At 54.0% G+C, this 18,910-nt stretch overlaps 3 protein-coding genes across 12 annotated transcripts in view; 1 reads left to right on the top strand and 2 right to left on the bottom strand.

Moving 5' to 3' along the window:
• TSC2 (TSC complex subunit 2) overlaps window positions 1-4,213 on the bottom strand; it is a 34,861-nt gene extending 30,648 nt beyond the window's left edge. For 2 of the 8 annotated variants that reach the window (XM_075165539.1, XM_075165540.1), the window contains exons 1-3: window positions 2,580-3,352; window positions 1,611-1,697; window positions 838-948 (exon numbers count right to left, since the gene is read on the bottom strand). In XM_075165539.1, coding sequence (XP_075021640.1) covers window positions 838-948; window positions 1,611-1,697; window positions 2,580-2,819 — 438 coding nt within the window. In that variant the 5' untranslated portion in view covers window positions 2,820-3,352. Of the gene's footprint in view, window positions 1-837; window positions 949-1,610; window positions 1,698-2,579; window positions 3,721-4,204 lie in introns of those variants that run through there. The other 6 variants (XM_075165541.1, XM_075165545.1, XM_075165544.1 and 3 more) reach the window with 5 other exon arrangements.
• A 155-nt stretch (window positions 4,214-4,368) lies between these two features.
• Window positions 4,369-11,299, top strand: NTHL1 (nth like DNA glycosylase 1). 3 transcript variants are annotated; one of them, XM_075165535.1, is made up of 6 exons: window positions 4,369-4,455; window positions 4,996-5,243; window positions 7,347-7,517; window positions 8,081-8,240; window positions 10,023-10,128; window positions 10,793-11,299. In XM_075165535.1, the coding sequence occupies exons 1-6, from the start codon at window positions 4,389-4,391 to the stop codon at window positions 10,914-10,916; spliced, it is 876 nt and encodes a 291-aa protein (XP_075021636.1). In that variant the 5' UTR covers window positions 4,369-4,388; the 3' UTR covers window positions 10,917-11,299. The 3 variants fall into 3 exon arrangements, with proteins under 3 accessions (XP_075021636.1, XP_075021639.1, XP_075021638.1); XM_075165538.1 differs by lacking the exon at window positions 7,347-7,517; XM_075165537.1 differs by lacking the exons at window positions 10,023-10,128; window positions 10,793-11,299 and adding an exon at window positions 9,615-9,911.
• Window positions 11,300-11,883: 584 nt separating this feature from the next.
• Window positions 11,884-18,910, bottom strand: part of NHERF2 (NHERF family PDZ scaffold protein 2) — a 40,074-nt gene continuing 33,047 nt past the window's right edge. The window contains exons 5-7 of the mRNA XM_075165534.1: window positions 18,514-18,557; window positions 17,774-17,836; window positions 11,884-14,710 (exon numbers count right to left, since the gene is read on the bottom strand). Coding sequence (XP_075021635.1) covers window positions 14,552-14,710; window positions 17,774-17,836; window positions 18,514-18,557 — 266 coding nt within the window. The 3' untranslated portion in view covers window positions 11,884-14,551. The remainder of the gene's footprint in view (window positions 14,711-17,773; window positions 17,837-18,513; window positions 18,558-18,910) is intronic.

The raw sequence follows: 18,910 nt of genomic DNA, 5'->3' as shown, positions 1-18,910 counted from the left end.
GGAATAACAGTGTCACTAATGAAAAAAGGCCTGGACCTTGTCAAGGTCTGTAACAGTAATCTTCATGCTTGAAATTATTTTCTTTTCCCATGGACTACAAAAATTTCCTGAAAATACCTCCAACCTCTACTGCCTACTGACAATGGCTCAGGTCTTCTCAATCTGTTATATCAGCACTCAGGGTTGGAGGCGTTTTGTTCAGCAACACACAGACAGTGTCCAATACACAAAGTATGGAAAACCCATGGAAACTGCAACTGCCAGCACTGCCAGCAGAGCATTTAAAAAAAAAAAAAACAAGCCAACAAACCAGAATCAATGCCTATTCTTTTCGTAAGCATCTATCCCTTCTTTTTCAGAATACTGAAAACTAGAACTTTGGTCTGATACAGTCTTATGTTTGTATAGCACATTGTGAAATCTGAAGAATTCATAGCATGCTTAACTTGGCCAGGCTAGAAAAGTATCTTATACAGAACTTCTTGCATATTTGACATGCTGAAACATCAAAAACAGCTGCAGAGTAGGACTAATAGGTCTGGGCAAAGACCATATAACATTTGCTGTACTATGCTGAACTTAACCTAAAGTATTTCCTCTTTTTCAAGAACATTGCCCCAAAACAGGAAAGTTGTATGAAAGTTGTATGAAAAGTTTTGTTATGAGGTCAAACCAAGACTTAAAATTTAAATGCTTCCTCTTCCCATTTACTAGACACAACCAAAATAAGAAACATGGAAAGTTGTAGAGAAGAGCCACCCAATATTTTTCATATTCATACTCTGCATAAACCCTAGTTTAAATGTAGTGTTTCTTCTACAGTTTGCTTGTTTTCACCTGTCCTTGAACGATTGACTTTAGCAGATGAAGAACAGCATGTCTGGCTTCGATGGGGCGCTCTGGCTGGAGCATATCAGCTACCACTTTCCATATTGCTTCCACTGCATGCTGAAAACAAACATAGGAGACAGGCAGCAGTAGGAAAGTTAAGCTGCTTCTGGGATCTTTACCCAGCAGGTCAGTCATTAATTATGGCAAGTTAACGAACAAGATCGCCAGGGATTTCATGCCTGGAGTTCTCTTTTCTGGGCGACACTGCCCAGCCATAAGCGCCGCTGAACCACATGAGAAAGACCAAATCCCATCCTACGTGACAACTTACACCCCAGTAACGGAAGTTCTTCATTCACACACTTCATTCATTGTGAACATTTGTGCAGAAGCCTTCACCCAAACACAAGATGAGTTTAAAACCAATTTGAGGTTGCTTATTAACAAGACATAAGGAGCTAGCAAACACCTCTTCTACAGGATTAACATAATCTCCCGTGAACCGTCCTGAACAGGCCTGAATATTCGCAGCATTCTCCCTCCATTCAGTTCAGGAAGTCCATCAGCTACATCCTCTCTGCTCCACAGCTGGTAGGTTGGACAAGACTAATTTCCTTTGCATGTGAGCCATCCTTTTACAGGTTTGGACAACACAAAACAGCTTGTGGGATTACCAATTTTAAAAGGCGGTCTAAACTACAGGAGCCTCTTAGGATAGGTTAAGAGCTGTTGCTTAAATTTTCTTCCTTCCAATATTCACTGAACACTGTGAAACTTACCTCTTCAATTTTTTTTGTTTTTGCCACTTCACAAATTTGACTGATTGCTCGTATCCTATTACTTAATCCACATTCTACGCTCAGTTCCTGGAAAGAAATGTAGAAATAAGCTAACAGTTTATCTTACTAGAAACACTTATCCATTTCTCAAAGGGGATCATGAACCACTGAAAAATAAATTACACATTTGTCCAAAATGATCTAACCATTAGTCATCACTGGAGCTTTTCAGGAATTTCTCCAAAAACTTTTTTCCATTAGCAAATGATTTGTCAAAACTAGAACTTCACAGAACTGGAGCCAAGCAGTTTTTCATCTCCAGGACAGAACCCCTCATTTTCTTCAGAAAAGTTAGTAACTCCCTGGCTGTGGCACTCGCCCAGTTCGGGAGAAGGGCAGAGAAAGGAGGGACGTTAAGTCCGGCTCCCCAGCCTTCCAGAGGGTAAGAGCTTGGCTGCTCCAGCACAGACAGGAAGGGATTCTGGTCTCCTTCTCCCTTTTATGTGTTTTCCTCCCTGTGTGCCAACTATTCTGCTTACAGACTTGCTGTACCAATTACTGGAATTTTTTTTTTTTTTTTTAATTCTCACAAAACCTTAAAGTTTTCATAAAATAGAAACAGTTTCCAGCTTGTGCTAACTGCCACCACATAAACTTCATCAAGCTCAGACTATAAAAAAAGAGCAATATATTTTGAGGAAACCTTGTCACCTGACATAAGACAACACCACCCTATCAAATATCTCAAAAGTATTGAAACACTGAATAACCAAAATGCTGTAACTTCAAAGTAGGTGAGTTTTACATCCATTTCACTAGAGAATGAATTGAGAGGTAAGGTAAAAAGGCATGACTGGAGAGGGAATGAATGTCAAAACAGAAAGGAGAATGAGCAAGCCCTCCTTCCGATCCTCTCAGCTCAGGTAATCCAGGCACTACCCCCACCTTTACTACGGTCAGTTCTCACACCTTGAGTATTTCCGCAGTGATGATAAACTCTGTTTGCTTGCCCTCCGACGACTTTGAACTTCCCCGGGATGTTCCCAGCCCCAGGAGATTCCTGAACTTCTCCTTCAGTCCATCCTTGCTCTGAGGCTTTGCCATTGCTGACAAGCAAGCAGCGCTGAGCTCCTGCAAATACAGAACGGGGTTTCTGTCAAGGGAGGCCCAAGGGGAATCTGTAAGCAGGAAAACACCAGTAACAGCCATCACAACGTGGCTTTTACAAAGCCTCTGGTGTCTCAAGCCGTTTCAAACACGGGAGAAGCCCAACACTGAGGATGAAACAGCGAGGAGCCTGCACGCGTGAGGAGCCTGCGCTGCTACTGCCTTCAGCACCCGCATCCTGCACTACCCGAGGAATGGGGAGCTCAAGGTTACCATTTTCTGGGAGCTCCAAATGCCCAGAACGACCACAGCCCACACAGAGCAACCACCATTTTAATACCGTTGAGCTGATTTTTGAAATATGAACACACACACACACTTTTTGGCGAGTGTGAGCTGAAGAACTTCTTCCCGGTCCAAAAGCAATGGACAAGCACACAGCACTGTAAGTGAGCAGCTAGGCATGAGGAAGGACTTACGAATCTGAGCGTTCAAACATCCAAATGCTGCCACGGCAAGGAGGAAGAGGGGGAGCGAGAACAAGCACACCCATTACAGCAACGTCCTTCAGAAACTGTCTCCCTGGCCAGCCCCAACCCGCTGCCCCTCAGGGACCCCCGCACCCGGCTCAGAGCAGGACACCCGCTCCTTGCGTGCTGGCGCAGACCCAGCACCCTGCCCTCGGCACGCGCTCCCCCACAAACCCGGCAGCCCCCTGGCTATGCCCCATGCCCCCACGGACACGGCACAGCCTTCCCCACACCCCGGGCACATGCCACAGCAATCACTTGTGCTCCCTGGGGACACGCCACAGACCCTGTCCCAGCATCCCAGGGGACACGCTGCTGCCCTCAGCCCAGGGGACACGCCACGGCCCCCAGCCCAACATCACCATGGGACACAATGCAGCCCACCGCCCCGGGGGACACCGCACAGCCCTCAGCCCACCGCCCCGGGGGACACCCCCCAGCCCCCAGCCCACCACCACCAGGGGACAGACCCCAGCCCAGCGCCCTCGGGGGACCCCCCCCAGCCCCCAGCCCACCACCCCGGGGGACACCCCCCAGCCCCCAGCCCACCATCACCAGGGGACAGACCCCAGCCCAGCGCCCTGGGGGGACCCCCCCCAGCCCCCAGCCCACCGCCCCAGGGGACACCCCACAGCCCCCAAGCCCAGCAGGACACGGCACAGTGTCCCCGCGTCCCCCCCAGACACGCCGGGACCACACCACAATCCCCCCACCACCACCCCGGGACACGCCACAACCCCTTACGGACACACCACGGGGGACACGCCACAGGGCCCCCGCCCCAACACACCCCGGCTCCCTGACAGGGGACACCCGGGGCACCCCGGGGTGCAGCCGGCAGCCCCACACACACCCCCGGGGCACGGCAAGGCCCCGCCTCCCGCTAGGCCCCGCCAGGCCCCCGCGCACCCCGGCCCGGGCAGCGCCCCTCGCCCGGGCAACGGGGCCGCCGCTCACCCGCTCCCTCACTCACCGCCGCCCCCCGGCCCGGCCCGGCCCGGCCCCGCCGCCCCCGGCCCGCGCCCCGCTCCGCGCCGGCCCCCCCCGCGCCGCGCCCCGCCCCCGGCGGAAGTCCCGCCGCTTCCGGCGCCCGCCCCCGCCGCGGGGCAGGCCGGGGCCGGTAGTGCCCGGGGCCGCCGCCATGTGCGCGGCCGGGGCCGCCGGAGGTGGGCGGGCGGCGGCCCGGCGGCTCGGCGGGGCGGCCGGAGGTACGGGGAGGGGGTGATCGGTGCTTCCCGGGGCTGGCGGGGTCGTGTGCGGCCCCGGCCCGGCCTTGGCACGGGGAGGAGGGCCTGGGGGCCTGCAAGCAGCGGGACTGAGGGCCCAGCCCAGCCGGGGGACAGGGGCATGGTGTCCTTGTCACGTCCCCCTCGGGGCCCGCGGTGTGGCCGCACCCCGGCGGCTGTCCCGCCTGCGACACTGGGCGGGGGCCTGGGGATGCATCTTGTCCTTCAGCAGCCGCCTGTGTGTTGGGGCTCGCGGCCCCGTAGCGTGACGCGTGTCCCAGCTGTTGTCACCGGCTTCCCGGGTCCTCCCCAGCCCTTCCTCGCCCCGCGGCTGGCGCTGGTTAGGGCTGGGCGGACGGATGGTGTTGCTGCTGGGTTGGGACTATGGGGAAGACGAGTTCATCCCTCGTCATGGTCCCCGGGTGGTTTCGGCACGCAGGGCTGATGCTGGGCTCTGGTGGGAGACGAAGGCTTCTTTCCCCTGGCCTGAGGCCTGAAAAATCCCTCTCCCGCCTCTTGCAGTGAGCCAGGTCCACAGCACAGCCGGCATCCCGAGGCGCAGCAGGAGGAGGAAGAGCGTCGCCATTGCCTACGAATCTGGGCAGGGGGATGGTGCCGAGCAGGGGACGTCTGAGCCCCAGAGACCACGCTGGGAGCCAAGGGACTGGCGGCAGCAACTGGAGCGCATCCGGGAAATGAGGAGGAGCAGAGATGCTCCCGTCGATGAGATGGGAGTAGAGAAGTGTTATGACAGCAGCGCACCTCCACAGGTAACAGCATCCTGCTGCCCTGCTCCGTCAGGTGGGCACATGAAAATACAGCCCAGCTTCCGCAGCCCTCCAGCCGTCCTCGTCCTCATGTTGCCCCTGGATATGTCCCATTTTGGATATCTCCAGAACAGAAAAATAAATGCAAGGCGTATCAGGACTCCAGGCTGGGATTAGTCCCACAAGAGGTTACTGCACAAGCGTGCATAGGAGGGAAACTGTTCATCCTGCTAGAGAAGGAGAGTCAGCCGCTGCCTTTCTGGTATTGGGCTCGTTGGCTTCAGACAGCCCTGGTGAAATGGCAGTGGGTATTTTCCGAGATGTTCTCTGCTCGTATTCAGCCCGTGCTGGGCATTAGAGACCAACTAGCAAACACAGCTGTGAAAGGCCCTTGTTCTCTGCTTAAACTGCTGCCAGAAGAGTTAGCGGGCTGTACCAAGAGTAGGAGCTGAGGCAAAAATAGGATGATTTTGGACTTGGGAGTGAAAACCGTGGAAGTGTATTGTGGCAGTGCTGTCTTCTGGGGAAGGCTGGCAGGGCATGAAGGCGTGTCCCTTTTTTCTTAAAAATCTCTGTAGGAGTCCAAGGAAAGTATCCAGCAAGATGGCTCTGTAATACAGAGGAAAAACAGTACGGAGAAAAGGCGAGGGGAGCCAAGAAAAAACTTTCCAGGCTGCTTTTATGCTCTTCAGAGCAGCACAGAAGCGTAGGTTGGCTTCCTCCCCTCTTGCGGTCCGCTTTTAAGGGGATACTGGTTGAAAGGAAGGGCCATGCTGGGATGGCACTGTGCTCCCCAAGCCTGGGAACACAATCAAAGGCCCCAGATGACACCTCCCTCTGAGGGGACCATTTGCATCAGTACAAAAAACAAAGTGGAGGGAGGCCGCGGCGCTGGGATCCGGGGCTGCAGGGCTGCGCTCTCCGTGCGTGGCGCTGGTGTGGGAACATGGAGATAACCCGCAGGCAGGCTCAGCGGAGCAGCGGGAGTCGTGTGCTCCATGGCGACCTGCCGGGCTCCGAGGGAGGGGTCTTGAAGACACAGCTGCACAGCTTCAGCGCATGTAACGCTGTCCTTATTGCTGGCATCGTGCCTTGGGCTTGGATCCCTGGGGAAAACGGTTAGCTTTGACTCCGGATTCAGACAGCATCACACGCTCTGCAGCCATGTGGGCTGGCACCAAGTGCAGCTGTGGGGCCAGGGGGAACCACGGTGCACGATACGGAAATAACTTTTCTTCCCTAGGGAAACAGGGTTGTTGCTTCCAAGAAAAAGTGGACGTTGTAACCCTCAGCACACACCAGCGCTCCTCACACAACATCCGTGCACTCGGAGATTACCCTACTTCCGTGCACTCAGAGATTTTTCCTGGTGCACCTGTGGTTTTGTAAACTTTGTTTGTAAGAGAGCTGGAGGAAGGATTGTACCCCACATTATTCTGGGTCAGTCCAGCTTAGTTGCATCACCTTCCTCATTCTGGTGTGGACAGAATCACATCTGGGGAAAAATCAACTGAAAAATAGGAGGTGAATGGTCTGGGCTAAACCCTGCATGACAGCATCAGAGGAACTTGTGGGTTTTGTGCTTCATCTCCCAGTCTCTGTCATCCCAGTTCTTTAGATATGGTTTCGTAAGGAGCTCACTGGAGCCAGATACCCCATTCCTAGTGGCAAAGGGACAGGATTTTCAAAAGCTGCTTTAGAGCAGAAGTTGCATGAAAAATCATTGGGCGTTTGTACTTCTACATCCTGTGGGGTCTCCTGAGAATCCCATCATCAGCAAAAGCTTTGTCTGGCGCTTTGTGGCTAAGCACTGACGTCTTTGGGTGTGAGATCCCAGCAGACAGTAGCCGCTCTCTGCCCTTTTACACATGCTGACCGCTTGGATTGAAGGTGTTTCTTTTCTCCCTTTATTGTGTGGTAGAAGTAAAAGGTTATGGATTATTTCTGTTGCAGCCTTCCAGTCTCTTGTAGACGGATAGGGCTGAACCAGGGTAGGTCCATGTTATGCACTGGACTGAAGATGGTGCTGGGTGGGAGAACCGAGCCCCAGAGGCGGACGGATCCTCTCAGAGATCTTGGGGTGTCTCGTTGTCTCCTTTTCCCCAGGTTATGCGCTACCAAGTTCTGCTGTCGCTGATGCTCTCCAGCCAGACCAAGGACCAGGTGACATCAGCTGCCATGCTGCGCCTGAGGCAGCGTGGCCTCACAGTCGACAGTATTTTGCAGATGGATGATGCGACGCTTGGGCAGATCATTTACCCTGTAGGATTCTGGAGGGTGAGTGCAGGATCGTGGCAGCACCCGACGTGCACGTAGAGGAAACCCCTCCACGGTCCTCCGCTCCCACGCAGCCGTCCGAGGCAGCTCAGAGGCCCAGGAGAGGAGCGCAAGGCGGGTGCAGGCTTGTCCTTTGCAGGCTGTACTCGTGGCCAGTTGCTGAGCTGACAGCAGGTGATGAAGGCGGGAGGTGGGTGCGAACCAGCCCTGCTCCTGAGGGACGCACCCCCAGCCGGTATTCAGCCCGCGTGCCCTGCCCCGTGGTGATCTTTCCCCTGGAATCAAGCTGAAGGCTGCATTTTACGCCAGTTTTAGCAATTTGTATTCATAGCAAGATTGTTTGCTGCAGTGCCTGGAGCGTGCAAGGGAGGTTAGAGCTAATCAGGTCTCAGCATTTTGCTTTCAAGGAGAAATCAAAGACCTCTCTCTCCCCTCCACAGACTCCAGTGTGTGGCCTCATATGTGACATACACTCAGGGATGGTTTGTTTTCTGAGCTGTTTGTCTCTTTTCCCTATATTGGAGGGCAACGTGGATTTTTTGCCTTTCCCCTTGGTTTTCCAGAACAAGGTGAAGTACATAAAGCAGACGACAGCCATCCTGAAGCAGAAGTACGGGGGCGACATACCGAGAACTGTGGAGGAGCTGGTGCAGCTGCCAGGCGTGGGGCCCAAAATGGCCCACTTGGCCATGAACATTGCCTGGGACAGTGTGTCCGGGATAGGTAGGTTGGACCATGTTTTCCTCGTTCCTCTCCTGAACCCTGCCTGATGCATTGCCTGGGCAGAGGGGAAGCATTGCAGCTGGGTAAACTGCCTGCCCCGGGAGCCTGATGGCATCGCTTCAGTTTAGTCATGTGCAGACTATTTGGGTGGATGAAGGATGCAACCCTCAACCACTCACAGTGGATGAGTTGCTAGGATTTGAGTATGGAGCCAGCTACTGTTTTTCCCCAGATTTGATAGCAAAAACCCCAGGGGCAAACCCCTCCCCTCAGATGCTGGTAAGCAGTGCAAGTATTGCCAAATGAGGTAGGCAACCAAAAAGATGTGCTAGCAGAATAATGCTTTGAAATCTTTTTGGTGTCAAGTGAAAGAGAGGTGGAGATAATTTTGTAATTTGGGGATAGTTTTAGGATAGTCTGACATTATTTTTTCCCAGGGTTGCTTCCATTTAAACGAATCTCATTTGGGATTTTTGTTTGGCAAGCTGTAAGGGAGCGGACGCAGGGTTTGAAATCGGTAATTCATGGTGGGTCGTAGAAAGAAATGGTCTCAGGCAATCTGTAGCTACAGAATTTCTGATCTGTTTTAGTTCCTGCAGCTGGGTAATAGGTGACCACAGGCACATTTGTTTATTTGCTGTGTTTATTGAACAGAGAGCGTAGGAGAGCGCATAGCTGTACCCTGTGGAGCTGTGTGCTTTAGCAGTGATCGGCTCGGAGGAAGTCTGCAGTGGAGATGGGCCCAGGCCAGACCAAGGGCAGGTTCGCTCCTGCACGATGCTCTTTGGGGAGCACGGAGGGGAGCGTGGCTGGCAGCAGAGCTGCCCGCAGCAGCCGGCAGATGGGGCTGAACGATCGGCTGCAGGGTCCCAGTGGGCTGCCCAGCCTGAGGGTCCCTGGGGACAGATTAATATTCCAAGTGTATTTGCTGCGTAACGGAGGAGCCCTGGGAAAGTTAGGAATGGTGCCACCTGATGACTGACTGCTGCCGCAGCGAGCACGCAGCCCAAGGTCGGTGTGGGCGGCAGCTGACTCCTGCAGCCCCGCTGGTGACCGTCAGCTGTACGAAATGTGGCTTTTGCGCTAGATTCGACAGCGCTTGGGGTCTGTTGTTCTCTCCCTGCTGTGGGGGAGGGAAGTCTAGAGGGAGCCAAACTAGCCAACTATTTTCCAAATAATTGTGCTCAGTTTTGATTTAGGAGGCAAGACTTAGTCTTCCTGTTTACAGCAATTTCCTGGGTTTTGCCCAATTAGCCGTAGAGACAGGTTTATCGCTGCTGATCTAACAATAATATACTTTGCATTCAGAGCTTTTTAGCTCAAAGCACTTTATAAACATTCATTTAAGCCTCACAAACCCTCTTGTGTTGATAGGTATTATGAAATGTGTTTTTCATCTGGGTAAACTAAGGGGCAGAGTTTGGAACTTGCATAACATCAGCTGAAACACAGGGAGGAAGAGGACAGGCTGCCCTGTGCCTGCTAGATCAGAGCATGTGAACCTTTGAAAGAAGCTGGGTCAGATTGTGTGAGCGTGTTGCTAGCTGCGTGGTGTGAGATATCCATCCCGTCTTGCTTTTGGCTCTGGGCCTAGGAAGAAAGCAGCACATTTGTTCTGCGAGTGAGCCTCCCCTCCTGTTTTCACCTGCCTGTTCCTGCCGGCCCGCGGAGAAAGCCGTGCAGGGCGCTGTACCTGGTGTGCTGTCACAGGCAGCTTTTGGCTCTGCTCTCTCGGTTCAGGTGTGTCTGCCCCCACCTAAACTCTGGGCTCTCCCTTCCTAGCTGTGGACACCCACGTGCACAGGATCACAAACAGGCTGAAGTGGGTGAAGAAGGAGACCAGAAACCCCGAGGAAACTCGGGTAGCGCTGGAGGACTGGCTGCCCAGGTGAGGCCTGAGACCCCAGCCTCCTTCCTCCACCCCAAGCCCCTCGAGCTAGCTGCGGGAGCCATGTCTGCACACAATCCCGCTTGCAGCATTTTCAGTGACTGCACTTTGGGGGGACTAGTGTTTCTCCTCTCCGACAGCTGCAGCAGCAGCATCTCAGCTACTTGGTTGTTTCCTGGCTATCAGATATATCGATCACCACTAGTGCAGCCAGGTACCTGGAGGTCTTGATGCCTGATTCTTGCCTTGACAAGTTTACCATGACACAAGCCAGGTGCTTTTCTACATAGGACCTTGCTGAGCCTAATGGCCACAGCAATATCAGACTATGATGGGATCTGGGCTTCACTGATGCTTAATCTTCCGTATCAAGTGCCAGCTGACAGGTACTCTCTTGCATCTCCACATCTGGCACATGCCTTAGCACAGGAGAATGACCACAGGCACTTGGTGTGTCTGTCCTCTGCTCCCCACCCCAGTTCAGCGGGATCAGGAAAGGTTAGGAGGGCTGTTCTTAGCAGGAGGCTGGGACCCTCCTCCAGGCGCCTTGGGAAGCTAAGGGGAACAGGCAGTAGGCGAGAGGGATCCATTTAAAAGCACAGGCTGTTCTCTAACCCATCTGAGCAGTTGAATCGGAAAGCTCATGTTTTTCCTCTCACTGCAGAGATCTCTGGAGGGAGTTAAACTGGCTCTTGGTGGGCTTTGGCCAGCAGACCTGCCTGCCTGTGAATCCCCGCTGCAACGAGTGCCTCAATCAAGACATTTGCCCAGCTGCTAAGAGACGCTGAGGGATCATCCGGTCTTCGTAGAGCAACAAAGCTGCTTCGGCTCAGCAGCAGCCCGGAGCGGGGCCCTAGTAAAGCTGTGCTTTGCACGGGGCTGGCTGTGTGACTGCAGGGAAACAGGAGGCTGCTGCAGCCAGCTCAGCATCTCTGGGGAGGGAGCAGCCGCTGGCAATGGCTGAGCTCTCGAGAGGAAAAAGGGTCTTTCAAAGTGCAGCAGTCCTGCTGCGTCAGTGCTAAAGGCTCCAGCCCCCGTGTGAATGCCTGAACGTGCCCCGGCAGAACAGCAGGCTGTGCCGCGTCAGGAGTAGCTGGAGAGAAATGCTTTGTCCTAGGGGACTTGCTGCTGCTTGTAAATACACATTTAATAAAGGTGGTGAGTTTTTCTTTTCCACCCGTGAGGTTTGCTGGCATCTGTACAACACAGGGCAGTGGGAGGAGAGCACGGGTGACCTCACCAAAGCGTGAGACCGTAGCAACCAGCCCTGCCAGCGGAGAGCCGGCAGCACACAACCTGCCAAGCCGCCTGCCTAGCCCGGGCAGCCAGGGGCACTGCAGTGAATAAGGTACAACTGAAGACTTCACGAGCCACCATCAGAGGAGGCCTCCACCTGGACAAGCGATCTGTGGGTCCTGGTAGCAGAAGAGCAGGGGGTAATGCAGAGCTGGGGCGGGCAGGAGACAAGCCAGCGCCGCTCTCGGTTCTGTGTGTGCCAGCAAGGGTTACAGTGGCCACGGGAGCCAGGCTAGTGTGTGTCTCAGAAGCTGACAGAAGGGACACCACCACCGTCTGTGTTTTGTTCTTCAAAGAAAGGGCAGTGCTGACTTCATTGTAGAGCTTCAAAGGAATAATTTCAGCTACTCTTTAAACAGGCAAGGGAGGAAGCAAAGTTTATAATGTGCTAAAGAAGGCTGTAATTCCGCTCTGAAGTTCCCTACCAAACAGATGAGGAGCAAGCAAATAAGTACTCGGTACATGGGAAAACGAAGTTTATTACTGACATTACAGTGTACATTATGTTTTTACAATGCAGCTGACAGCCTTATACTTTATTGATTTTTTTTTTCCAAGTTAAACGTACAGGAACTGAATAATTACTACTGAGCTACAAGATGTCAGAAATATGATAAGTGCTTCAACCAGGAGCAGTTTCCATGGACTAAGCAGAGATTAAGATTTTAAAATCTCATCAGTACAGATTTGCACGCCTGATATCTTTTGATCTGCATTCAAAAACTACATGTTCTTTCCCCCCCCCTCAACTACAGCGGTCCAGTCTTGTATGAGAAGTGCGGTATTTACAAACAGGTCTTTGCTCTCTGACATGCATCGGAGAGCGCGACTTTTAGGTCAGTGTATTGGGGAACGCTCTGCCCTGTGCAGACTGGGGCACTGCCTGGGGTTTGGCTACACAGGCACAGGAAGCAACGTGCATACCATGAAAAAGAAGGGCTCCTTCAAAAGATTACTGATTCATAGAAGCAAATATTTGGGGGGGCAAAAAGAGAGCAGGTAATTGTCTTTGAAGGGGGGTAGGGAAGAGGTGTCTTGTTAATGGCAGAGTCCTGGAGGGGAGGCAAACCTCTCCACATCCTGAGCCGTCATCCTACTGCCAGTCTCATCACCGATAGCCAAACACCTGCACCAGTTCCTCTCCAAAGTCATTATTTTCAACCTGTTCAGCCCATCGACATTCCTAAAAGATAACTCGTGAAAGAGAGCTCATCTCCTTCACCCCTGAGGCTTTCCATGCTCTCCTGCCAGCCAGCTAACAGCCGTGGGCATCAGCTGCTCCCCACGGGGAAGCCAAATGTCCTGGCTCCGCTACTGCTGCTGCAGTCCCCCTGCCCCGCACCAACCCGCCGCTGTGCTGAGCCCCAACCCGCTGCCGAGGAGAGCATAAATGTTGTAAGGCACCTTTTAGCTCAATACTTAGGAAATACACACAGAGCCGTTACGACATCCATAGCGCGCTGACCCCAAGGCCACAGGCTTGTAACACAGCAGTGCTGGAGTAACGCAGGGCAAAATCGCAGCCACGTGTTTTAAAATGGCCATCGCTGTCCAAGTGATTGCTGCCATTTGCTTTTAGGTGGAGAGAGTGGTTTTGTACTCAACTGTCCTGCTGTGCCCAGTCCCTTCCCGCTGCTGCCTTGGCATTTGAGCTGAAATACTGGGGAGCCACCGTGGCTTGGGGGGCTGCTGGAGCGTGGGAGGGAGGGGGCCAGCCCCATCACGGCCGGGACCCTGCCCTGGTACAACACCTCTGTCTGCAACCTCCGAGAGTGGTGCAGTTCAGCTTAGTCATCTTCCCTCATTTACAGCCAAAGGCAAGTAATGAAGAGCTTAAATGGGCTTAATTTGTAATGCTTTAAAGATATATTTTTGAGGCTCTAATACCAAGAGCAGAGCGTTTTCAAAGGAGGCCATAGAAAGCCAAAGCAACTGCCCACTCTATCACACCGCTGCCTGCTTCATAGCCAGACCCGCAGGGACCCCACGGCTTCGGAGGACGCCCTCCCGACGGCGAGACAGAGACTCAGTTATGCTCACGGGCTGGAGGCATCAAATACCAGCCCAGAAGTCACAAACAGGCAGGACCCGGACCCTGCTCCAGGACCCAGCACCCAGGCACAGCCACAGCTGAGCCCCACTTCCCCAGCACCGCAGCTAGAGCCGGATGCCCGCGTTCCTCCCTGGAAACCAGATGCTGGGTTGTGCTCGCTTTCAAGTCTGACCAAAGAGTTTTCGTAGCGTCTCGTGGCTCTTGTCTTCTTGCAAGGCTGCCGGAGCCGGGCGGGCAGCACCGCTCCTCGCACCACTCAGCACTGCATCGATGGCTGCAAATGGTGAGGCCTGTGGCACTGGGGATTTGTTTTTAAATCCTGCCCTCTCCCCTCTGCAGAACTGTCGGGGATGAAAAAGGGGCTTTTATTGACAGGGCAGAAGTCACTGGTGGGGAGGGAGGTTCCTAAACTAACTGGAAACATATGGAACTTCATTTAAAAAAACCAAAAATAACAAAACAAATTTTTTCGTTTCAATAGCAAAGCCAACAAGAGCGATTTACAGCCACTGTCCGTTTTCCCATTGTGTGAGTAGTTGACGCTGCAGACGGAGTGCCGGGGAGGGGGTGCCAGGTACACCCCACCCTGCGGGCCCCCACCACGGCGGGGGCACGAGGCCGTATGACGTTTGCACAGGGGCACGGAGCATCCCATGGGGCTCAGTCTGGGACACCCGCAAAACCAAAACAAACACCCCAAATAAAAAAAACAAAGTAGTAATAGAAGCCTAAATGATGCAGGTAAGAAACAAGAGTTAAACTCTTCCAGTCCTTTCTCATAGGAACGGGGGACGGCGGGCAGCCAGAGCCGGGCTGAAGAGCAAGCAAGAAAGGGAGCTTTGGTCACATTTGTCTTATGAGAATCGCTGGTGAGTAACAATAATAATAATAATAATAATAAAAAATTAAAAAACAAAAAAAAAAGACTTTAAAATACGCCTTGTAAAAGCAACCAGTGAAGAGCAGAGCACAAAGCATCTCACGTGGACACTGAAGGACAGGGCGTAGGCACCTCAGAAACGTCCGAGCTAGGGCAGGGGCAGGAGAGCGGCGGACGGCAGCCACCAGCAAGGCTCAGAAATTGCTGAAAATCTCTCGTTTCTTGTTCCAGTCCATCTGCGGAGCTCTCTTCTTCACCCGCTTGGCCCGCACCTTCTCCTTGGCCTCGGCAGCCGTTGGGCTCAGGGTCAGCCCGCTCTCCTCAAACGGGTCTTTCTTCTCCGCGTCTCCATCCTGCGTGGAGAAGGGAGAAAAGATGTCAGCCCTTGGCAGCTTCCCCCCCGCCGCCGCGAGCACAGCCATGGTGTCCTGCAGCGCTTCACCCCGCACGGCCCCGGGAGAGGCGTTTCCTCCGGCGTGCACGATAAGCAAACGCACAGGGGTGGGTTTTTTTGGAGCAGGAGGTCAAAGTCTCTCCCCCATGCCGTGTCTGTGGTTTCACTGGCGGCGGCAGCATCCATGTGGCCACGGAGTTAATTACTACATTGCGTTTTGTGGGGTTTTTTTCCCCGCCTGAAGAATGTGTGGCTGCCACGGCTGGAAGTGGAAAAGCAGAAACATAGAAGCTGCTGCCAGAGGGAAAACAAGCTGGGAAAATGAAAAACAAGCCCCTGGTGTAGGCAGAAAGCAGGGACGAGGGAGCAAGCTGGGTGAGCCTCGGGGCTCGCGGGGAGGGGTTGCGGCAAGGCCCCCCCGTGTTCGCCTGCCCGGGCACCCATTTGCTGCCAGAGCACCCGTGGCTAACCGAGGCGAGGACGGGGTTGCGTGGGAGGACAGCGCCTGCCTGTGTGCCCAGCTGGCCGTGCCCAGCACGGCCGCTGTAAGACGCCAGTCAAAGCAGCATTTGCTTTGGGAACTGTTGAAAACAGCATCTTTCCATCCGCTTAATAAAAGGACTTTTATAATAAGAAAATTAACTTTCCTTTCTAAAGTCAATGCCACTGCGGCAACGTGCCCTCAAGCCAGAAGCCCCAGGTGCCCCTCCACTGACCCCCACTCTCTTGTTCCTGCAGTAGGTGAAGGACGGCCACCACGTCCTCAGGGTACAATTAGCGTCCTGGCCAAGATGCTTTTATTCCATTGCATCCCTGCTGGGGACAGACCCAGCGCCAGGTCTCCGAGCCCCTCAAACCCCACAGGTCTGGGAAGCATCGTCCCTGCCGGGACTTGGTTCATCAGAGCTGAGCGGAGCGGGCAGCACGCTTCATAGCGGGCGCAATCTAAAGCTTCGGCTTCACGGATCACATCTATACTGAGGCTTTGCCGGGTCTCGGTGCCGGGCAGGGTGGAGGTGCCCGAGGAGACCAGCTCGGGGGGAAGCGGCTGCACCCGGAGCTGCACGGCTGCGCTCTGCAAGCACCGCGCTCCTGTCAATAGTGGGCAAACATACAGAATCAAGACCTCCAGTTTTAAAGCCTGCCTACTCACATTGCTGCCCTACCACGCACGCGAAACGCCAAAATAAGGATTTCACAAAGCCTGCTGATAACCACGGGCAGGTCTTTCACCAGTGCTGCAAGATAACGGCTCCAGCTTTGCTCTGGCTTATGAATGCAAACTGAACCGGGTGGTGGCTTGAATGAGCACGCCCGGCTGCGAGCCGGGGGGCAGAGCCGCAGGCACCCCCCGCCACCCCCAGGGACTCCGGTTTCTAGTGCGGAGGTGGGACAGCGATCTCTGAACCAGCCCAAAGGTGATGCTGTGGGAGGAACCCCTGCGCTCGGGCACCGGGACACGGCCCGGTTTTCCAAATGCAGCAGCCACTGGATCAGGACATGTATTATTTAATGCTCAGAGAGAAACAGAGAGGCCAGACTGCAGGCGTTTGGCCACAGCTCTCAGACACAGCTGGCGTTCGAGGTGTTTTAGCGGCTCTGGGTCTCAGAGGAGGCTGCGTGAGCACTTGCTGCGGTCAGACTCCCGCTCCCAGCCGTCTCGGGGCAGGGGACAGCACCAGCACTGAGAACCCGCAGGGACCCCAGAGCACCTGCATGGAGACATCCCTCTATATTTAGCAGAGCCTCATGCTAAAGATAAATTTTTGAGCAATTTAGAAGTCCCCTACTTATTATTTCAAGAAAAAAACCTGCTAAATTAGTAACGCCGAGAGAATACCAATCTATGCCTTGTGTTTACTTTTGGTCGCTCGTTCACCTTGCACAGCGAGGTCTGCCTCTTCTCTGGCCCCTCAGCCAGGCTCCACCAGAGAAACAGCCCCAGCCCTGCAACCAGCCCTGCGGGTCACCAAATCCACGCTCCTGCCATTTTGAGCAGCTCCTTGAAACACTGTGATAAATCCACTGTGCTCCAAGCTAAAAGCAATTTGGCTTTTTTAAATTTTAGCCTGCCTTGTTCCTGTTAGCAGCACTTGACCTCACATCTCGGCTCCTCCCGGCTCCCCAGCCTCGCCTCCTGCCCTGCAGCTCGTCAGTATAATTACACTCAAGATCCAAAACTCTTGTAGACATCCTTTCATCTTACACATCCTTTCAAAGTATTCGAGCACGACTCACCGCCCAACGAAGCGCCAATTAACTTGCTGCCGTTACCCCTTGACGTTCTCCTCCGCTCGGTTTGGGGCAGTGCCACCTCCTCCCCGAGGTCACCCTGCCCGAAGGGACGTGTGAGCCCTCCCAGAGCCAGGGGCTCGCCCCGGGAATGGAGCACGCACCCATCCGCACCCTTGCAAAACTCCTCCGTTAATAGGGGACATCTGCTGCTGCTGGCAGAGGCCCCGCGACCCCCACGAGCTTTTCTGTCCCCTGGACAAAGAAGGGAAAGAATTTGCAGCCCGGACGTGGCCCGTGGAGCCATAGTTAATCAAATCCTGCGTGTTTTCACTCCTGCCCATCTGAAGGCAGAAGGGAAGGAAGGCAGAAGACGATGGGATTTAATTCCTGTCCGAATGCTGTTGCATCTCTCAGACGCCGGTTTGCAGGGGGCAGTTTGCAAATGCACTTTACAGACGCTCATCTTTGCAGGTACATCTGTGACAGCAGCACACGTCACCCCGAGGGTCCCGAGCCCCTAACCACCCACTCGAAGGGGCTATCCCAGAAACGCGGCCACCTCTGCGCTGGAACCAGCAGCTGCTGACAGCTCACGGCTCCATTTCATGCACATCTACAGTGCAAGGGATGAAAGAAAACTCTGTATTTTGCTTGCTGGATGGATACAAGCGTACCTTAGTCTGCGAGACAAAACTGAAAACGCATTGGAAGGCAGTGTTACACGGTACTGAAAGGCAGGTATCTACAATAGTATCTAAAAGGGAGCAGGAATGTTTGGGGGTTTTACCTCCGATTCCTTCCCAGGACTTTGAAGGTCACTGTGAGACGAAGATGTGGATCCTCCATTCAGCTAGTGGAAATGAAAATGTTAGTCCAGTTTGCACAAAGAAAGAATTAGAAAAAAAATAAAAAGCTAGGCAGCAAAACGCTGCAGCCTGGTGGGGTCAAACATCCCAGCCGCCCGCCAGGCAGAGAGCAACGCCCGGCTTGTCCAGGGACAGGAACGGAGGGTCCTGCTGAAGGGACCCTGCACAAGCACACACACACACACGCGTGCACACACACACACACACACGCGGGAGCTCCCTGGGATTTGCCGGCAGAGCCGCTGTTCTCCCGCATCCCCCGCACCAGGCCGAGCACAGTCCCCGTCCTCCAGCGCTGGCAGCCGCTCACCTCCTCCCTCTGCACTGGGAGCAGTGATTAAATGGGGCTGAAACCAGCCTTGTGCAACCCCTAAATTAAAGCTGCAGCAGGAAGCAATTAAAGTCAGCCAGCAGCAGTTAAGCTGAGCTAAATGAGCCTTGGGGACATTATGAGCATCCCTCTCTGCTCTGCAGGCCGGCAAGTCATCCCGACAGGCTCACGTGTCACAGGCGGGAGCCGAGGAAAGCCAGCGTGCCAGGAGCCCGGCCTCTCACCCCCAACCCCTCCCCATCACTCCAACACATTCCCTAAACTGAGCTAACCCGGGATGCTGCCCAGCCACCCCGGCCGTCGGGGCATCCTGGAGCCCGCAATACTCACCTGAGTCTGTGCAGATCCGTTTGTCATGGGCTGAGGTACCACACCTATAGACCACATAAAGAAAAAAGGCAGTAAATACACGCAGCTGGGACTGCTGGCCTCGGGTCCCAGGCAAGCACCCCTCAGCATCGCCCACCCGGCCACCCCGAGCCTGCCTTGCCCACCCCCCCAGCTCCAGCCGCTCGGTGTGTCTTGTCTCTTGACTTTGTCCCGTGTTGCTTCCGAGCCCGCGCAAGAGCCTGTCCAGCCGCCTTGTGCCCTTCTGGAACCAAATTCTTTCCAATTCCCCTGACTTCACTTGATTTCACTCTGTTTTCATCAGAAGAAAACACCTTCCAGGAAGGGAACCAAGTAACTTCTTTCTATGAGCACTAAATTCAGCGCCCTTTTTTTTGAC

The sequence above is a fragment of the Calonectris borealis genome, chromosome 16, assembly GCF_964195595.1.
Source record: "Calonectris borealis chromosome 16, bCalBor7.hap1.2, whole genome shotgun sequence".
Taxonomy (NCBI): Eukaryota; Metazoa; Chordata; class Aves; order Procellariiformes; family Procellariidae; genus Calonectris; species Calonectris borealis.
This window is presented reverse-complemented; position numbering and strand designations above follow the sequence as displayed.

Excerpts from the sequence above, each read along its gene's own strand:
- NTHL1 (XM_075165535.1), top strand. The coding sequence starts at position 4,389 with ATGTGCGCGGCCGGGGCCGCCGGAGGTGGGCGGGCGGCGGCCCGGCGG. Across the intron at positions 8,241-10,022 it reads GGACAGTGTGTCCGGGATAG|CTGTGGACACCCACGTGCAC; the intron begins GTAGGTTGGACC and ends CTCCCTTCCTAG. Across the intron at positions 10,129-10,792 it reads CTGGAGGACTGGCTGCCCAG|AGATCTCTGGAGGGAGTTAA; the intron begins GTGAGGCCTGAG and ends CTCTCACTGCAG.